This window comes from Ammodytes marinus (genome assembly GCF_949987685.1).
Source record: "Ammodytes marinus genome assembly, chromosome: 19".
In the NCBI taxonomy this organism is placed as follows: Eukaryota; Metazoa; Chordata; class Actinopteri; order Uranoscopiformes; family Ammodytidae; genus Ammodytes; species Ammodytes marinus.
The window spans coordinates 22,441,559-22,457,830 of NC_137223.1; the positions used below are offsets into that span (position 1 = coordinate 22,441,559).

At 39.8% G+C, this 16,272-nt stretch overlaps 1 protein-coding gene across 2 annotated transcripts in view; it reads right to left on the reverse strand.

Moving 5' to 3' along the window:
* man1a1 (mannosidase, alpha, class 1A, member 1) overlaps positions 1–16,272 on the reverse strand; it is a 134,234-nt gene that overhangs the window by 69,889 nt on the left and 48,073 nt on the right. For both annotated transcript variants that reach the window (XR_013845364.1, XM_080047908.1), the window contains exons 3-4: positions 9,506–9,621; positions 517–597 (exon numbers count right to left, since the gene is read on the reverse strand). Coding sequence is in view for 1 of the 2 variants with exons in the window: in XM_080047908.1 (XP_079904034.1) it covers positions 517–597; positions 9,506–9,621 (197 nt within the window). In the remaining variant the exon portion in view is untranslated. The remainder of the gene's footprint in view (positions 1–516; positions 598–9,505; positions 9,622–16,272) is intronic.

Consider the following 16,272-nt stretch of genomic DNA (forward strand, 5'->3'; position numbering starts at 1 on the left):
AGCCCAATATCACAAATAGGCATATACCTCAGTGGGCTTCACAGTCCATACAAAATATGACACACCCTCTGCCCTTAGACCCTTAGCTCGACTGAGGAAAAAAAGTTATATTCCAGGCCATCCTTTAGCTATCTTCAAGTTATCAATAGTGTATTTCTGTAGTACTCAAGCTTGGTTGGTGTCCTACTGAGGAGCAAAATAACTAAACTCAAATAAGAAGGCTTCCATATTCAGAAAACAGAACTCACCTTGGCACCATCAAATGGGATACTCTTGTCTGTACTCTGTGCCGCTTTAAAACACTTGTTCATTCACTCACTCACCTTCCTCTGTTCTGCTCTGTACCATATGTTTGATCAGTCAACAAGAACGCTCTTGAAGGTCTACATCACACACACACACACACACACACGCACGCACGCACGCACGCACGCACACACGCACACACGCACACGCACACTCTACAGTAGTTCATTGCAAAGGGAACACTACAGGATGCTTGAGTTAATTCCTTACCTCTTTCCCAGACAGGTAGTAGGCGGACAGCAGACCTCCGACAAATCGGATGTTCACCTCAAACACGGACACTTCAGCATTCTGCAACAGGGACAGAGAAAAGACATTGGTCCTGTTTCACGGCTAAGCTTTGCCATACTCCAGATACTTTTTGATTGAAGCAGCAACACTGATATTAACTAGGGCTGTGTCTGGAAAGCCATACTAACGTTCTCCCTCCTACATACTCAACATCTAACTACATACTTAAAGATCGATTGTGTATGCGAGATGCGTCGAAACATTCACACTGTAGTATACTCAAGCAATAAGTAGGACGTTAGTATGCCTTTCTAACACAGCCTAGATTTAAATCCTGGCTTGTTTGAACCTTTGAAGTCTTTAAAGGAAGTACCTCATATTACAACGTTTTAGCAATGTGCCTGTGTGCATTAGACATGTGTTTAGTTTGTATTTCACAGTGGATACCGAGGCTATAAGAAGTTTCAGAGGTTTTGCACAGTTGCCGTGCATTGTTGTCTTTTTGGTTATGATCACAGAACAAAATAATTGGACATTTCTTTTGAGCGACAGTTGCGGTGTAGATTAAAGGATAACAATGGCGGTTTGTCCATCATTTTGGTCCGGAGTGAAATACGTCAAGGTTATTGAATTATATGAAATATGTTGGAGACAGTCATAGTTTCCAGAGGACGATTACTATCATAATTTTAGCCTCAAACTTTTGATTTAGTGCCATCATCAGTTAATTTTTCTAAATTTGTTGCAATACTATACGCAAGTACATTACATTCCCAATCAGCATGATTAACTTTTATTTGCGTTTAATTATAGAATTCAAAAGATGTCAAACCACTAAGTGCAGCTTCACAGAGCTGGTAGCATGATCTAAGATACTGAAAAGATATTAACTGATGTATCTGCCAAATTTGACGTCATTCCGTCCTTCCGTTAATCAGCAAATTTTTCAAAGGTCATACATTTTTTTTCCTGCTTTATAGGTTGCCTTGCTGAACACAGTCCTTCCCAAGTTCAAAAGTAATCCTTGCCAAAAACTGCTTTAAACGGCTGTGATAATGTGTGCTCACATCAAAAAATACAATGCCTCTTTTTCTAGACAGTTTTTCGCAGAACGTCTGGTACGAATAATGACAAAAAAAAATTCTGTTTGTAAATCCATTTGCCGCTGCAACAGAACAATGAAACTTCTTCCCCGTCTCCGTTCACGTCTTTATGAACAGATGCCCGAGTCAGATGAAGTTTTCGTGCTTGACTGACAGCTCTCATAAGTCACTGCTGTCAACCGCAGATAGGACAATAGACTCTAGTCTTGCGGGAAAAAACAAATTATCTGCCAGACAAAATGTATCCCGTCATTTTTCCACCGAGTCTGAATGACTGATTGAGTAGCTAGATTGTGTAGCTAATTCGTCATAATTAAAAGTGAATTATTTCCCCCACCACATCACACAGGAAACTCAAATGCAAAAGGAAAATATTAGAGCCAAGTTTTTCTACCGCCATCTGTCCATTAGCAGTGCTATATAAATTAATTAAAAAAGTGAATTATAGTGTAAAATGTAGGAATGTAAATCATTTGAGCTTCATATTACCAGATACTTGGCCTTTTGAGCAAACTTTATCAGCAGTTTTCCTTAAGTATATTTGTGCGACTGCCTTTAGCAGCCATCACCGCTTTTAACTATTGGACAATGACCCTCTGAGTCAGCAGTTTGTGTGGCGTTATCTCATTCCTGCCAGAGGTTGGCAGGGGAGGGCTCAAGTCTCCTGATGTTGCAACATTAAAGCCATTACAGGCAGCAGCACACTAAACTGACTAAGCACTGTCTTTTCCCAGCAGGAAAATTATTTAAGCTCCACAAAGAAAGATGAGTTGATGAGACAATGGCCTACCTGGACCTCTTGAGATTAAAGTGTATATATATATATTTATTTTAAGATGATTTTTTGTCATTTTTCGTCTTTATTAGATAGCACAGCGTTGAAATGGGGAGACAGAGAGAGAGCGGGATAACCTGCGGTAAAGGTCCACAGGTCGGATTGGAACCCGCGACCACTGCAACAAAGGCCGGAGCCAATATGGTACGCGCTCTATCCACTACGCCACCGAAGCGCCCCATGAAAGTGTAATTCTTTCTTTCTTTCTTTCTTTCTTTCTTTCTTTCTTTCTTTCTTTCTTTCTTTCTTTCTTTCTTTCTTTCTTTCTTTCTTTCTTTCTTTCTTCTTATAGCCTCGGTTTTCTTTCTTTCTTTCTTTCTTTCTTTCTTTCTTTCTTTCTGCAAACTGTTTAGTGTCACCCTACAAACTTTTTTTTTGCAGTTCTTGGAGCTGAAAGATTAATAAAAAGCCCAAAACTGCGTCGATAGCTTTTTTCTTTACAGGGAATGTTGAGTTTCCTTTTTCCCTGAATCTTTCTGTTCATAGCGTATGATCGTAAGTTGTGTTTCAGAGCCTTGGAGTTCTGACAGAGGAAGTCTCGAGAGTGCTATAAATGCTGTACGCTGGCTCTTTTCCCCTTTGCTGCTTGTGTAGAAATAAATGGCAGTGACCTGCTCAGTCACAGTCATATTTTCTCAAGTTTTGTGATGCAGGCAAAACACTGTTCCAGTCGCTGCACATAAGAGCAATGATGAAGTCATTGGGTAGAATGGCCTTGAGGAGAGGTGGCCAACCAGTCACCATGAGGTATCTGGTTCCTCCCAGTAACCATGAGGTCTCTGGTTCCTCCTCTCAATAACCATGAGGTCTCTGGTTCCTCCTCCCAGTAACCATGAGGTCTCTGGTCCCTCCCAGTAACCATGAGGTCTCTGGTTCCTCCTTCCAGTAACCATGAGGTCTCTGGTTCCTCCTTCCAGTAACCATGAGGTCTCTGGTTCCTCCCAGTAACCGTGAGGTCGCTGGTTCAATTCCCGGCACCGGTGTTAGTTGTAAAACTAGTATTGGTTGGTATTACGTCTACGGTGCCCACCATCTCTACCATTGTGTCCTTGAGCAAGACAACCCCAAACTGCTCCAGGGGCGCTGTACTACGGCTGACCCTGCACTCTGACCCCCTCCGAAGTGTGGTAACTTGAGAGGGGATATGCGGAAAGACAAATTTCAATGTAACCATTGACTAATAAAGTAACTTAACTTATTCATGCATGTCACTGTTTCAGCCAGTAACTACGTGCAGATAACCGCAATACAGAGTTAGAGATTTGGCTGCATCGATACACGAGTAATCATAAACCGCACTACTAAACTGAGAAGAAGACAACGTGTGCTCTGATGGCAAAGTTTAAAGAACAAAGCAAGTCGGGGCTCTCCGGTTGCGTAGTGGATAGAGCGTGTACCATTTCGGCTCCGGCCTTCGTTGTAGTGGTCGCGGGTTCAAATCTGACCTGTGGACCTTCACTGCAGGTCATCCTCTCTCTCTCTCTCTCTACTCTGTACTATCTATTTCAGTGAAAAATGTCTTCTCTGAGGGGAACTGGCTAATAAGATATCCAATGTACTGTATACGTTTGTTTTTATTCCTATGAAAAATAATTTGATATCATTATTTGGAATGTACACTGACTATCAAAAATCCCATTGGCTGAATCAAATCGTATCAAATTAGCTTGGAATACCATTGTATTTAATTTATATATGGTTTTCGTATCATATGGTAGACTCACTGTACTAAGATACACATCATAATATTTATAAAAGGAAATATACACATTCCTACTTCAAAGAAAACAATGTAATCTTCAATTAACAAAATTGTAGATGCAAGATCCAGCTATTGTGTATGTATGGAGGAAAATGCATCGCTTTTAAGTAAAAAAAAGGTAGCAATATGTTCTATATATTGCATACTGAACACCACAAACTAAATATTCCCTGGCTTGTGGCACTTGAAATAAAACTTGAAATTCTCTAGACCCTAGTGTAACCACCCCTACATCATGTTTGTACATTAATGGTTGCACACTCCTTATCCAGCAGCTCTTGGCATCTTGGCTTCGGCAGAGTACAAACCATTAGTGTACAGCCCCCAGCTCAGTGAAGAAAAAGTATGACTATTATTATTATTATTATTATTATTATATACACAGCAGCAGGAGCATAAAAAGCATTGCAGGAATGTTTCTTACACTAGCCACTGTTGTCATTTTTCCTGCCTTGTGTGACAATTGAAAGCCACCACAACCTTTTTCTTAGGGATAGTTGCATTGAGAATTGTTGCAGAAGGGCACAAACAACAATATCTGTATTCCTTTGTTTTTCCTCATCTGTTATTTCATGTCTTCTGAAGTTCTTGGCACCGCGCGTCCAGAGACATACACTCCTGGGTTCCTTGTGTATTCATAAGTCTCAAAACAATCTCCCTTATTTGTTTAACACACCTTTTCTCTGTCTGTATTTTCTGTGTCTGAAGTTATCTGACAACTAACAGTGGCTGTATCTTCACTTTGAAAAGGTCCTCATGAGCTGTGGTGCAATGGCAAACATTGTTATGTTTTAAATCTCGTCTTAGAATGTTATTTTAAAAGACGTATACTTTATTTTTCACCGAAGACGCAAAAGTTTATTTTTGTTTACAAAGCCTAACATCAGTGCCCATGTTGTGATTCCATGGCATTTATCATGCTCTCAGAAGTGATGGAATCTTAAGTCTTTTTTTTGTGTGTGTATTTCAAACAAACCCGCATGAATTTAGCAAGAAATACATGTCTGAACCTATTTTTATAAAACCTTTATTGAGTCAAACTTTAGTAACAGTAGCAAAATTAAATAGATTATACATTATATGTGTGTGTGTGTGTGTGTGTGTGTGTGTGTGTGTGTGTGTGTGTGTGTGTGTGTGTGTGTGTGTGTGTGTGTGTGTGTGTGTGTGTGTGTGTGTGTGTTTCATTCGGCTGACATGGAGACACACTGGCTTACTCCTTCCACATTTAGTCTGCATTCATCATTCAGTTTTCGCCTGCATCAAACTTTAGCAACAGTAGCAAACCTAAATAGATTCATTTCAACCCATCCCAAACCGGTTGTCTCATAATAAAGGCCTGTCTTTTTTTAAAAGCACTTTATTTGAAAATGCATGCGTACAACTTGGAGTTTCGAAGGTAGTTTTACAACTCCACATTATGCTACTGCAGCAGATCAGAAAACAATGGGTCTACTGCTGTGACGAAGCTGTTTGAGTGACAGGGGGACTGCTGGCAAGCACTGACAATAAGGCAGGAGGATTATGCATAACACGTTGCTGCTGCACTGAAAATTTAGGTGTGGCAAACATCCACAAAATCATGAACTGAAACACCGAACATGAATACAGTGGTTGTAAACCCAAATCCACAAAATCCTTAGCACTGTGTTATTTGGGGAGTTAGTTGCATGATAGTAAAGCACCTAAAAAGGTTAGGCATATTTATCAATCCAAATGAAAAGATATTGTCATTTAAGTTTGATAAACTCTACAGAAATACGATTACGATGAGGCGTGCTATGCTTTGGTTTTTATGACACAGTAAGTGTTTTGAACCAAATCACAGCAGTTCTCTGCCCGAAAGTTCTAAAAAAAAGATGACTGTTGCCATAGAGACCTGAGATACGGCCAGACCCAAAATAAAAGATATTTATTTTTTTAGGAAAGTTTCACATTCAATTAGATTTTTGTAAAAAGCTCATTCAGACACAGAACTTTGATATTGATTTTGACTATTTTAGGCAAGGTTTCCTGTGATATTAAAGCGGTCTGAAGGGCGTGATTGGTTAAAGTATTCTTTAAAGTTTATATCATGTCAAACCCTTTAATGCTGAAATTCTTAACCAACCCTGTAAACGGTCCTATCTGCAGTCACGACTGTGCTGAGGGGAAGACAAAGGCACTGTTTTTCTGTTTCTGCCTAATGAGGAGCTCTTAACAGGGATATGATAATGAGAACGGTCCTCCAATAAAGGCGGACATCAAAGGAAAGGGGCGACTCAGACATATTCCCATGCCATTAAGCTTATCAGCAAGAGCACATCAGTCCTTCAGGAATTAACGCCGAAAAACTGTCTTACTAGACCTGTGATGGCTTTCATTCTTTCTGTCGACAACATTCTCCTTTTTTTATAATATTTTGTTCACTACCAATAGTTGCTACTTATTATTTACTAGCCCTTCTGTGATAAATACTGAAAAAAGGTTTTTGTCAGCAATATTTCACTCTGATGAATGGAGCTTCCTTAATTAACCATGAAGACAGCACCAGATGCCCATTTACAGCTTACAATTAAGTGAAGTGTGACAACTGTGTTATCTGTTAAATATGTGTGTGTGTGTGTGTGTGTGTGTGTGTGTGTGTGTGTGTGTGTGTGTGTGCGTGCGTGCGTGTGTGTGCATGTAAAGGCTAGGCAACTCTTACGAAGAAAAGTTCTGTAACAGTGCATTGACATTTGCTAGTACACACAAACACACACAGAACGTTAAACTCTGCAACCCTAATTAAAAATAGATGAATAATAAACACGAGGGTAAAAAACGGAAGCATGCAAATATCAAACCGAGTAGTTTGATAGTTTCAATCCTTCCCACTCATCCATCCCGCAGCGCTTAAGTATGTTGTTAAATGTGTGTGTGTGTGTGTGTGTGTGTGTGTGTGTGTGTGTGTGTGTGTGTGTGTGTGTGTGTGTGTGTGTGTGTGTGTGTGTGTGTGTGTATATATTCGCACTAAGCACTAAGAAGTAAACAGTAATAGACTTGTGCATGGATCCATTAGATTAGGTTTTTGGCTGCTTGCCTCTGGGTTTTATTGATAACATTGTGGAGGAGAGGAAGGGGAATCACAGTCAATAAACTCATTTCCTGTCACCACACACACACACACACACACACACACACACACACAGACACACACACACCTCTGATTCCTGCGGTCACATACAACGTCTACCTCATCAAAATGAATTTGATTTGAAGATATGAAAATTCTTTATTGAAATGTGTTTCTGTGTAAAGGACACATTTCTGGATCTTCGGGGGAGTCAGAGTGACAGAAATCTGTTTAAATGAAAACAACAAAGAAAAAAAATGGTTCCAATAATGTTGATAACACATTAAGTGCATTGAGAGCTATTCAGCTATTACCGGCAGAGCCCATTAGAAGCCTGGATAATTGTTCCTCGCAATGCAATCAGCGAAAGGCATCAGAACATTACATTACGGTTTATATCATGTCATTGGGGGGTACAGTTTACTACATAAAATATTTAACACCCAGCAATTTAGAGATGACTATTTTCATTATATTATATCTGTATTAAACTTATCATCATGTGTTTGAAATGGCTTATGAGCACTAAGTGCACTGACAAAAATAAACTACTTGAAATTCAAATAACATTTTGAAAGGTGCTATGAGGAACTTTTATATATTGCTGAAACAGTCTCATTTTACCTCTGATGATTATGAATGACAGGTAACAGCAAACAAGACCATCAATGCAAAAAAAAATCTCTTTTTATATATTTTTTCTCCATGCCTTAGTACACTCACCCAGCAACAACAGCTGGCCTTGTAAAAACACTACTTATTTTGTCTAAAGGGGGTGCAAGAATGAACAAACACAAAGTTCCTCGGAGCACCTTTAATTTGAATATATTTTTAAAATAAATTTTAAACTTAAATATGTGTGTGTGTTGTGAACTACAGTCTGAGCTCTCATTTCTCACTACTACTAAGTTGTTACATTTCAATACTATGTCATATATTAGAACAATGAAGACTACAGTGCATTCCAGCCAATCACATCAAATACAAGTTCAAATGAAAAAGCTAATGTGACTTTCAGCTTTGGTTTGAAACATGGCTTCAAGCGACCAATGTCATTCGGTAATTTTCTCTATTTCACTGGCATAAAATAAAACTTTTACAGGCGTTGGGGGTCTTGCATCGGAGCTTTAGTCCTTGGAAAGGGAGCCCTTCAAAAGTGTGTGTTAATGAGGAGGAAACTGTATTGTATTCACTGATGGCACGATGCAACGCGGATCACATTTACTTTGACATTATTTGGTTACATACACAACAGCAGAGAGCGTAAGGAAGCTAAGACAGATTTGGCTTTCTTACCGCTCCTTGTAATACTTGCATCATTTAAAAATCGGCAGTTAAAAAACATCTCACCTGGCAAGTGACATTTTTCCTACAGCTAACTACATGGAAATTGGAAGCTCATTTTGTTTTTCCTCCTATGTCAAAATATCTCAAAATACTACACTTTCATTCTTGAACTATGACTCCTTGTATTAGACGTTGGAAGTGCTGGTGAAAAAGCTTTTTTTTTTTATTAACCTTTATTTTACCAGGAATATTCTTATTGAGATTCAAAATCTCTTTTTCAAGAGAGTCCAGGCCAAGCAGGCAGCATAAAAACATAAAAGATTCACATTAAGAAACTAAATTTCACACTCATAACAAGACACAAAACACAATAAAAAGATTAAAAAAAGTCACAAAGCATCAATCTCATTGGCAGTAAGTCAGAGTTCAGTTTGGTGTGAAGATGCAAGATGTTGAATAGTGCAAAGGAGACTTGTTTTTTTTTTACGTTTGGAGGAAAATTCAACCCAGATGACAAATAGCAAGTTGAATTTCAACTCTATCAAAAAACTTCTGTATTTTTTTAACTACTAGCTCGTAAATCATTTATCTTATCACCTCCAGTTTATCTAATGTCCAGGTTCAGTGTTATCTTTAATTACATTGTGACTGAATCTTGGGTCCATTTACACCTGAACTTTAAAGGATCTTGCTCTTTCACATTAAAGTCCCATTACCCAAAATGCTCGTTAATGAAGGTGCCAAATGGATAAAAGGGCTGATCTTCAAGGGCCTTTGAGATCAATGATTCAAGCCTCTATTGACGGAATCCCAGATTAAAGATGAGGCTCGAGGGCACACACACACACGCACACACACACACACACACACGCACACACACACGCCCTTACCACATTGAAGTCGAGGTTCTTCTCCACCCAGTCAGTGGCAACATCGAAGTCCTCATACATTTCCATGATATACAGGGTATCCAGAGCATCCACTATTGTCGCTCCCTTTATGCTGCCTGCAACAGAAACACACAGAAAGATTAGAAAAAGATTAGAGAATTCGGCTCTCGCTCGGTACACATTATACAATTTGAATGCATTGAAAGCTGCGACTTCAACAGTGTTTTACATATCGTCTGTCAGCTAAAAAAAATCAAAACAGAGATGCTGGGAAGTAAGCTAGATGCTCTTACTAAACAGAAACTTTATTCAAATTTCAAAAGCGTGTCATTCCTGCGTTTAATAAGCATGATTGACAACACCAGACTCAGGAAAAAAAGCCCTGAATAAACATTAGAAGTTGTGTCTGGATTGGAAGTTGAATGAATAATTTTTTGCCCGACAGATGGTGGAAAGCAGCGATTATCTGCACTGATGAAACGTCGGGAGTATTGCTCATCTCTTAGTGATTAGCTGCATAGGAGGATGCCAGACACACACAGAGACACAAACCATCATTTCAGCAAACGTCATTAACCAAAAACGCCTTAACGAATCCAGCCCCACCGTAACACCTTAGTGTATGTACGTATGTGCCAGGGAGCTCAATAAACCATTAAGCATGCAGCACATCAGTCCTCAGCGAAAGCTTTTAGTCCTAACATGCTTGTTATAAACATGAGAAGACTTCATCTGTCTGCGCCTTTTTGACCACTTAAGAGGTAAGACACAGGAGGCAAAAAAAAAGATGAAAGAAATGGAAGTAGAGGTGAAGAAAAAGTAACAAGGCCATCGGTAAAACAGAGAGAGAGAGAGAGAGAGAGAGAGAGAGAGAGAGAGAGAGCAAATGAAAACACTAATACATCAGTGCAGGGGAACCCAACCTTCTGACGGGAGGCCAAGGGAGTAAAGGTAGAAAGAAAAACAGTGTAGAGTGAAAAACTTTGAAATAATAATGATGATAGAAAAACAGTCCCAAGTCAGGAGAGAGTTTGAAAATGAAAAGCAAGAACGCTGCTGGTTTGTTATGATTAAGCCTTTGTTTTGGGTAAGACTTTTTTTAGGGAGGGCTAGGGCCATCAAATTGCCGTAGTATTGAATATATAACCAAGCAACTCTCACAACTGCTACTTTTTTTTTTAAACCTTTATTTATACAGGTAAATCCCATTGAGACAGGAAATTATTTTGCAAGGGAGACCTGTTCCCATTTACACGTTACCATTCACAAACACATTTATACACCGATAGCAGCAGGCTAACTATCGACATTCACACGTGGCAAGGTGGGTGAAGTGTCTTGCCCAACGTCACAACAACCATGACACAGGTGGCAGGGCGGGGATCGAACCGTTTAAGCTACAATATCTCTTAAAAGTGCCCGAGAACTTTTGACATTTGCTTGAGAAGATGATTTATTGTCAGATGAGGAGTTTGTATTACTGTAACAGGTCCAGCCATTTTAGATTTGGCTTTTGGTGTAAAACGTCACAACACTCACTCCATTGTTCTAAACAGACAGACTACCATGACAGAAAGTGATGACATAGATTCTCGAAAAAAACCTAAAGTAGTTCTCAACCGCCGTAGCCCTCCACTCAACAGTTGCCTTTTTAAAGTCCCTATTGTGTGAATGCATGTGGGTTTATATCCGTCCGTAAAGTGGTGGGAGGATGCAAAAAGGCAGTTGAAAGCTTTCCATTAGACACAATGCTGAATCATCGGCTAGAAGTGCACAGCTTCTGTTGTCCAACGCAACAAGTCGTGCCTGTCTGAAAATTATCATTATTAAAAAACGCCACAGCGAGAGGACGATTCAGTCAACTGTGACAATAGCTGCCAAGAGGAAATTTGAATTCAGAGCAATAGATAGAAATCATATTACTAGGAAAAAGCTGCTTATATACCATATTTATTATCTTTTAATTATATTCACACTGAAAATAATCCCCTGGAATGATTTGGAAATGGCATTTAGTCTAGCGGTAGACACTGAACCCTCTATTAAAAAGCCTGGGTATTAAAAAGGAATAGTTTTGAAAAATGTTGCTTCCTGAGAGAAGATACAAGATCAATATTCTGTTAAGTATGGGGATAAAACCCCGGGAAGCAATTAGACCATAATAGCTTAGCATAAACACTTGATGTGGTGGCAAACCTAGCATCGCTCTCTCCAACAGAAAACTTTTTCATTAATGGACTTTAGAGGAGTTAGACGAAGGGGTTTTTTTTTTTTGGTATAAAGTTATGGTTAAGAAACCCCTTAGAAAAGTACTTTCCACAACATGGATTCCTTAAGACTTTAAGTATGTTATTAATTACATATTCAAGAGACAAGAAAAGTTTGTATGGTTTCTGTTGCAATTTTTGAGCAGTCAGGTTCGATAATGCCTGGACTATTTGTCTTGCCAGGCTTGTCCTTTCCCTCTGCTTCCGGTCTGTATGCTAAGTTAAGCTAATCGATCCAGTACAAACAGTGATTATTTACAACAACAAATCTGCTGCCTTAAAAAAGAAGTAGAAAGTAAGAATGACGTAATATAATGATAAGGAATCACACACACTGTTCATGAAATCTACATTGAAACATGGCAGTAAACTGAAGTATTCGGTCATTTAAGTGAGTGTGAGTGAGTGAGTGAGTGAGTGAGTGAGTGAGCGAGCGAGCGAGCGAGCGAGTGAGTGAGTGAGTGAGTGAGTGAGTGAGTGATTGAGTGAGAGAGAGACGGAGACAGAGAGACAGAGACAGAGACACACACTGGATGATTCAGCAGAATCTGTTTCTGTGTAGTCATTTGCCTTTCCTATTTTTCCTCCTTCTCACATTTTGACTCCATTCAATCCTCCAAAGCGACAAAATCGAGGACAAGACACTTTCCTGTAGTTCATTGTCTCATCATTGTGCTTCCTTCCCCCTCACTGCTCTTCCTGTAACTTGTAACTGAGCGTGTGATGTGATAGGTGCAGATGGTCAAAGAGTGGCTGGCATACTAATACTATCCATAAAGCAAAGAACAAGTTAGATAGGAGGGAGGAAGAGTTTTTGCTCTGTTGTTATATATGTGTGTGTGTGTGTGTGTGTGTGTGTGTGTGTGTGTGTGTGTGTGTGTGTGTGTGTGTGTGTGTGTGTGTGTGTGTGTGTGTGTGTGTGTGTGTGTGTGTGTGTGTCAATCAAGCATGTTGTCCTTAGAAACAGTTTAAGTACACAAAATAAGGGCCCTTTCAAGGTTGATGTTTTTGTTCCACTCTATAGCGTTGATTCGGTTTTGATTACGGGCTTTGGAAAAAAGATTTTTTCTAATAGTTCCGACATTTCATTGACTAAATAATTACCAAGAATATAATCATCAGATTCTTCAATTCAATGTGTTAGTTGCAGGCCTGCTGTCACCTCAACTGATACTTCCTGGCTATTCATTCATTGCAAAAATATTCTCTAAACTTCTTTTCATAAAGTAGACGGATGACGCTGATCACATATTGGGGGTTTTTAATCAAAAGAATCTCTGACGTTTGTGAGACAGCTTGTCCAAGGCCATGATAGCTATGCAGAGGGCACCGAGAAAGAAATGTGCTTAAATCAGCTTGACGCAAGATCCCGGATTTGTGTCAGTGTCCAGATGGGAAGAAAATGGAGATGGGGTTCAATTGAGGTCCTTGAGGTTGTTAGAGCAGAGAAGTCCGCTGATCTTGTACAGGAAGTGAAGTGCGTGTGGCGGAGTATTTTGATTCCTGTTTTGCGGACTGCGAGATGGACGGATGAGCAGATGGCGCGGCAGAGGTCACAGCTATGATGCGTCTGTAAAACATGAGTGACGGCGGAGGAGGGAAAACTCTGGGGATGCTTCAATATTAATTCAATTGAAAAACAAGATATCGTCTATCATACAGTTACGGAGATTTGCCTTCAGTGTCTTTCTGAAAGAACATAAATACAAAATAAGACTCGCATTAACTCACTCAAAAAACTTGTTTCTATTAAGGAAAAGGCAGTAGGGGAGGACAAGACATGTGATATTTACTGCAGGTGGTAGGCTTGTCGCAGTGGGAGAACTCTTGTATTTGTAAAAGTCCTTTCCATAAATCTTTTTTGTTGGGGCGCTCCGGTGGCGTAGTGGATAGAGTGCCTACCATATTGGCTCTGGCCTTTGTTGCAGTGGTCGCGGGTTCCAATCCGACCTGTGGACCTTTACTGCAGGTCATCCTTTCAAAATGCCAAAAAATAATCAATTTTTTTGTTCTGTCTCAGCCCTCATTTGAAAGAAAATTCTTCATTTCTCTTTTTTTCCTGTTAGTTCAACCACAACCCCTCCTCTTTGCAGCTATACTACTTACTTTTGTAGATATACGTTTGGTCTTAACCGTGTCATTAGTCATAGTTGTGCCTGTCAGGACGCATTGCGTTCCTCAGAGAAATGGAGATGCTTTGAAGAAAAATGTGTCTTGTTTTCCTATGTAATACTTAACCTTCTTTGACATAACCTATCAGGCAGGAGCATGGCGATGGGATGTGAGAAATGGACGGAAAGATGAAAGTTGAGAAATGAAAGAATTGTTGTCCCCAGAAGACAAGAAGAAGCATTATCTTTTTGTTCCCAGACAGACAATAAGGATGGATGGGAGACGGGTGGCAGGAGGAAATAGAAGACTGTGTGTGTGTGTGTGTGTGTATGTGTGTGTGTGTGTGTGTGTGTGTGTGTGTGTGTGTGTGTGTGTGTGTCAGTGTCATTAACAAAACAGCATCAGTCCTTCCGTTCCTTTGTACCACAAAACACAATCCGTCCAGTTGATCCTCTTCCTACATCCACTCATCATTTAACGATGTTTCCATCAATCCTCTAGTCTACCCAACTTTTCTCTTTGCAATACATTTATCCTTCCTATCTCTGTCTGCTGCTGCTTTCCAACTTTAGATTTATTTATGTCACCCCTAGCCTAGGGCATTTTGTTCTGCGTTACAAACACATAAAATACACAAGTGAACATACAGAGAATATAGATACATTTTTAGACCGGAATAATTACCGTTATATAATGTCTGGATATTAAAGAGAATTTTTTGGGCATTTTCAAGCTTTATTAGATAGTACAGAGTTGAAATGGGGAGACAGAGAGAGAGGGGGGATGACCTGCAGTAAAGGTCCATGGGTCGGATTTGAACCCACGACCACTGCAACGAAGGCCGGAGCCGATATGGTACGCGTTCTATTCACTACACCACTGGAGCGCCCCATGTGTCTGGATATTAGGGCTGGGTTAATTTTGCTTTTGGAAACAACAGAAATAGAACAGTAAATGTAATTCATTATGTGCATCAGGATGCTAACATTAGCGTGACCTCACTGTAGCCTCTGGCTTTGGGTCACGCTTAAATCCTTGGTGAGGTTTTTTGCATTTATTTTTTCCTTTCACTGTTATTCTGAATTCACTGTTCTTTCGAGCGTTCTGCTTCAACAAAGATGGCGATTATGACACAGCAGCTCCACTCACACAACAACATCAGCCCTAAAACTATGAGTCACATTAACGGTGACTCAAATCTGTGGCTGCCTCGACTACCCTGAAGCTTTTTATGCATCCGAATGTCAGGGGAATGTCCAAACACACATTTACTGTGCGTGACTGGAGAATGGAGCCACCTCATTCCCTTCTGCCCACTCACTTTGTTCTCCTTTGTCAATATCTTTTCAATTTTATATGAGACCAGGGGGTAGGTTCCCCGATAGCGGGCAGGTTCAAGAGTTGATCAAATACCAGTCAACAAAGCCTAACAATCAAATTCTTCCTAAATGTCATTCACATATTCTCTTTTGACTCTTTCTCACACACAAATGGCCTTTGACAATCACTGATTTTGAAAAAAAGCTATTTTGGCAACAAGCATTCCCCAGAATCAGTCAGTGCGTTTCCATGGCACAACTAGATTGGATTAAGACATAAACCGAACTAGACACTCGAGCGGACCGTGTTACTTGTCTGAGTATACATGGCCCTTCAGTAATCGGATAAATGTCCGATGCATGGCTGTCTCCACTATGCTAGGTGGCGCTGTAGCCCTTTCAACAAGTGGTTAAGAGCCACGTCCGGTTCCCTTCCTTGAGGATAAACTACCCACAATTTGTTTTAATGCCTCTCGGGATGAAATTTAAAAGTAAATGCTTTCCGTTTTTTTGGAAAATATAAATTGCATCAAAAAAGATTGATCAAATTCTACTCCCCATTAGCATTTTTCAGACTTTTGAACGATTGATTCAAAACATTAAATACCAATTAAGGCTTATCCCGCTCTCTCTCTGCCCATGTGTCCTGTTCAAATGGATAGAATTTAATAGTAATTTAAAGAGACAAGGCTGTAAACAAAACCTCTTTCTAGCTTTACTGGTAGAGATACATGGATATTGGCACCACAAACTGACTCAGCAGATTTAGCTAAAACAAAAGAAGGCGCCTCAGCCTCCACAAGACTGACTGCGTCCAAAGTGTCATTGATATAAAAAACAAATGCAGGTTTTTATGTTATTGAAATGTAGTCTTGTAAAATAAAAAAAGAAAGTTTCTGAACTTTCTCCTCAGCTCGCTGCCAATCTAAGCCCAGAAATGTCCTCAAGGCATAAAAAAAAGACCCAAAGTGTCCCATATCGTAACGTTAACTCAATGCAAACTCCAGGCTTAATCCTTAATCCTACAATTTGATCCAGATCTCGACATCCCTCAGCCGTGCTGCTGAAC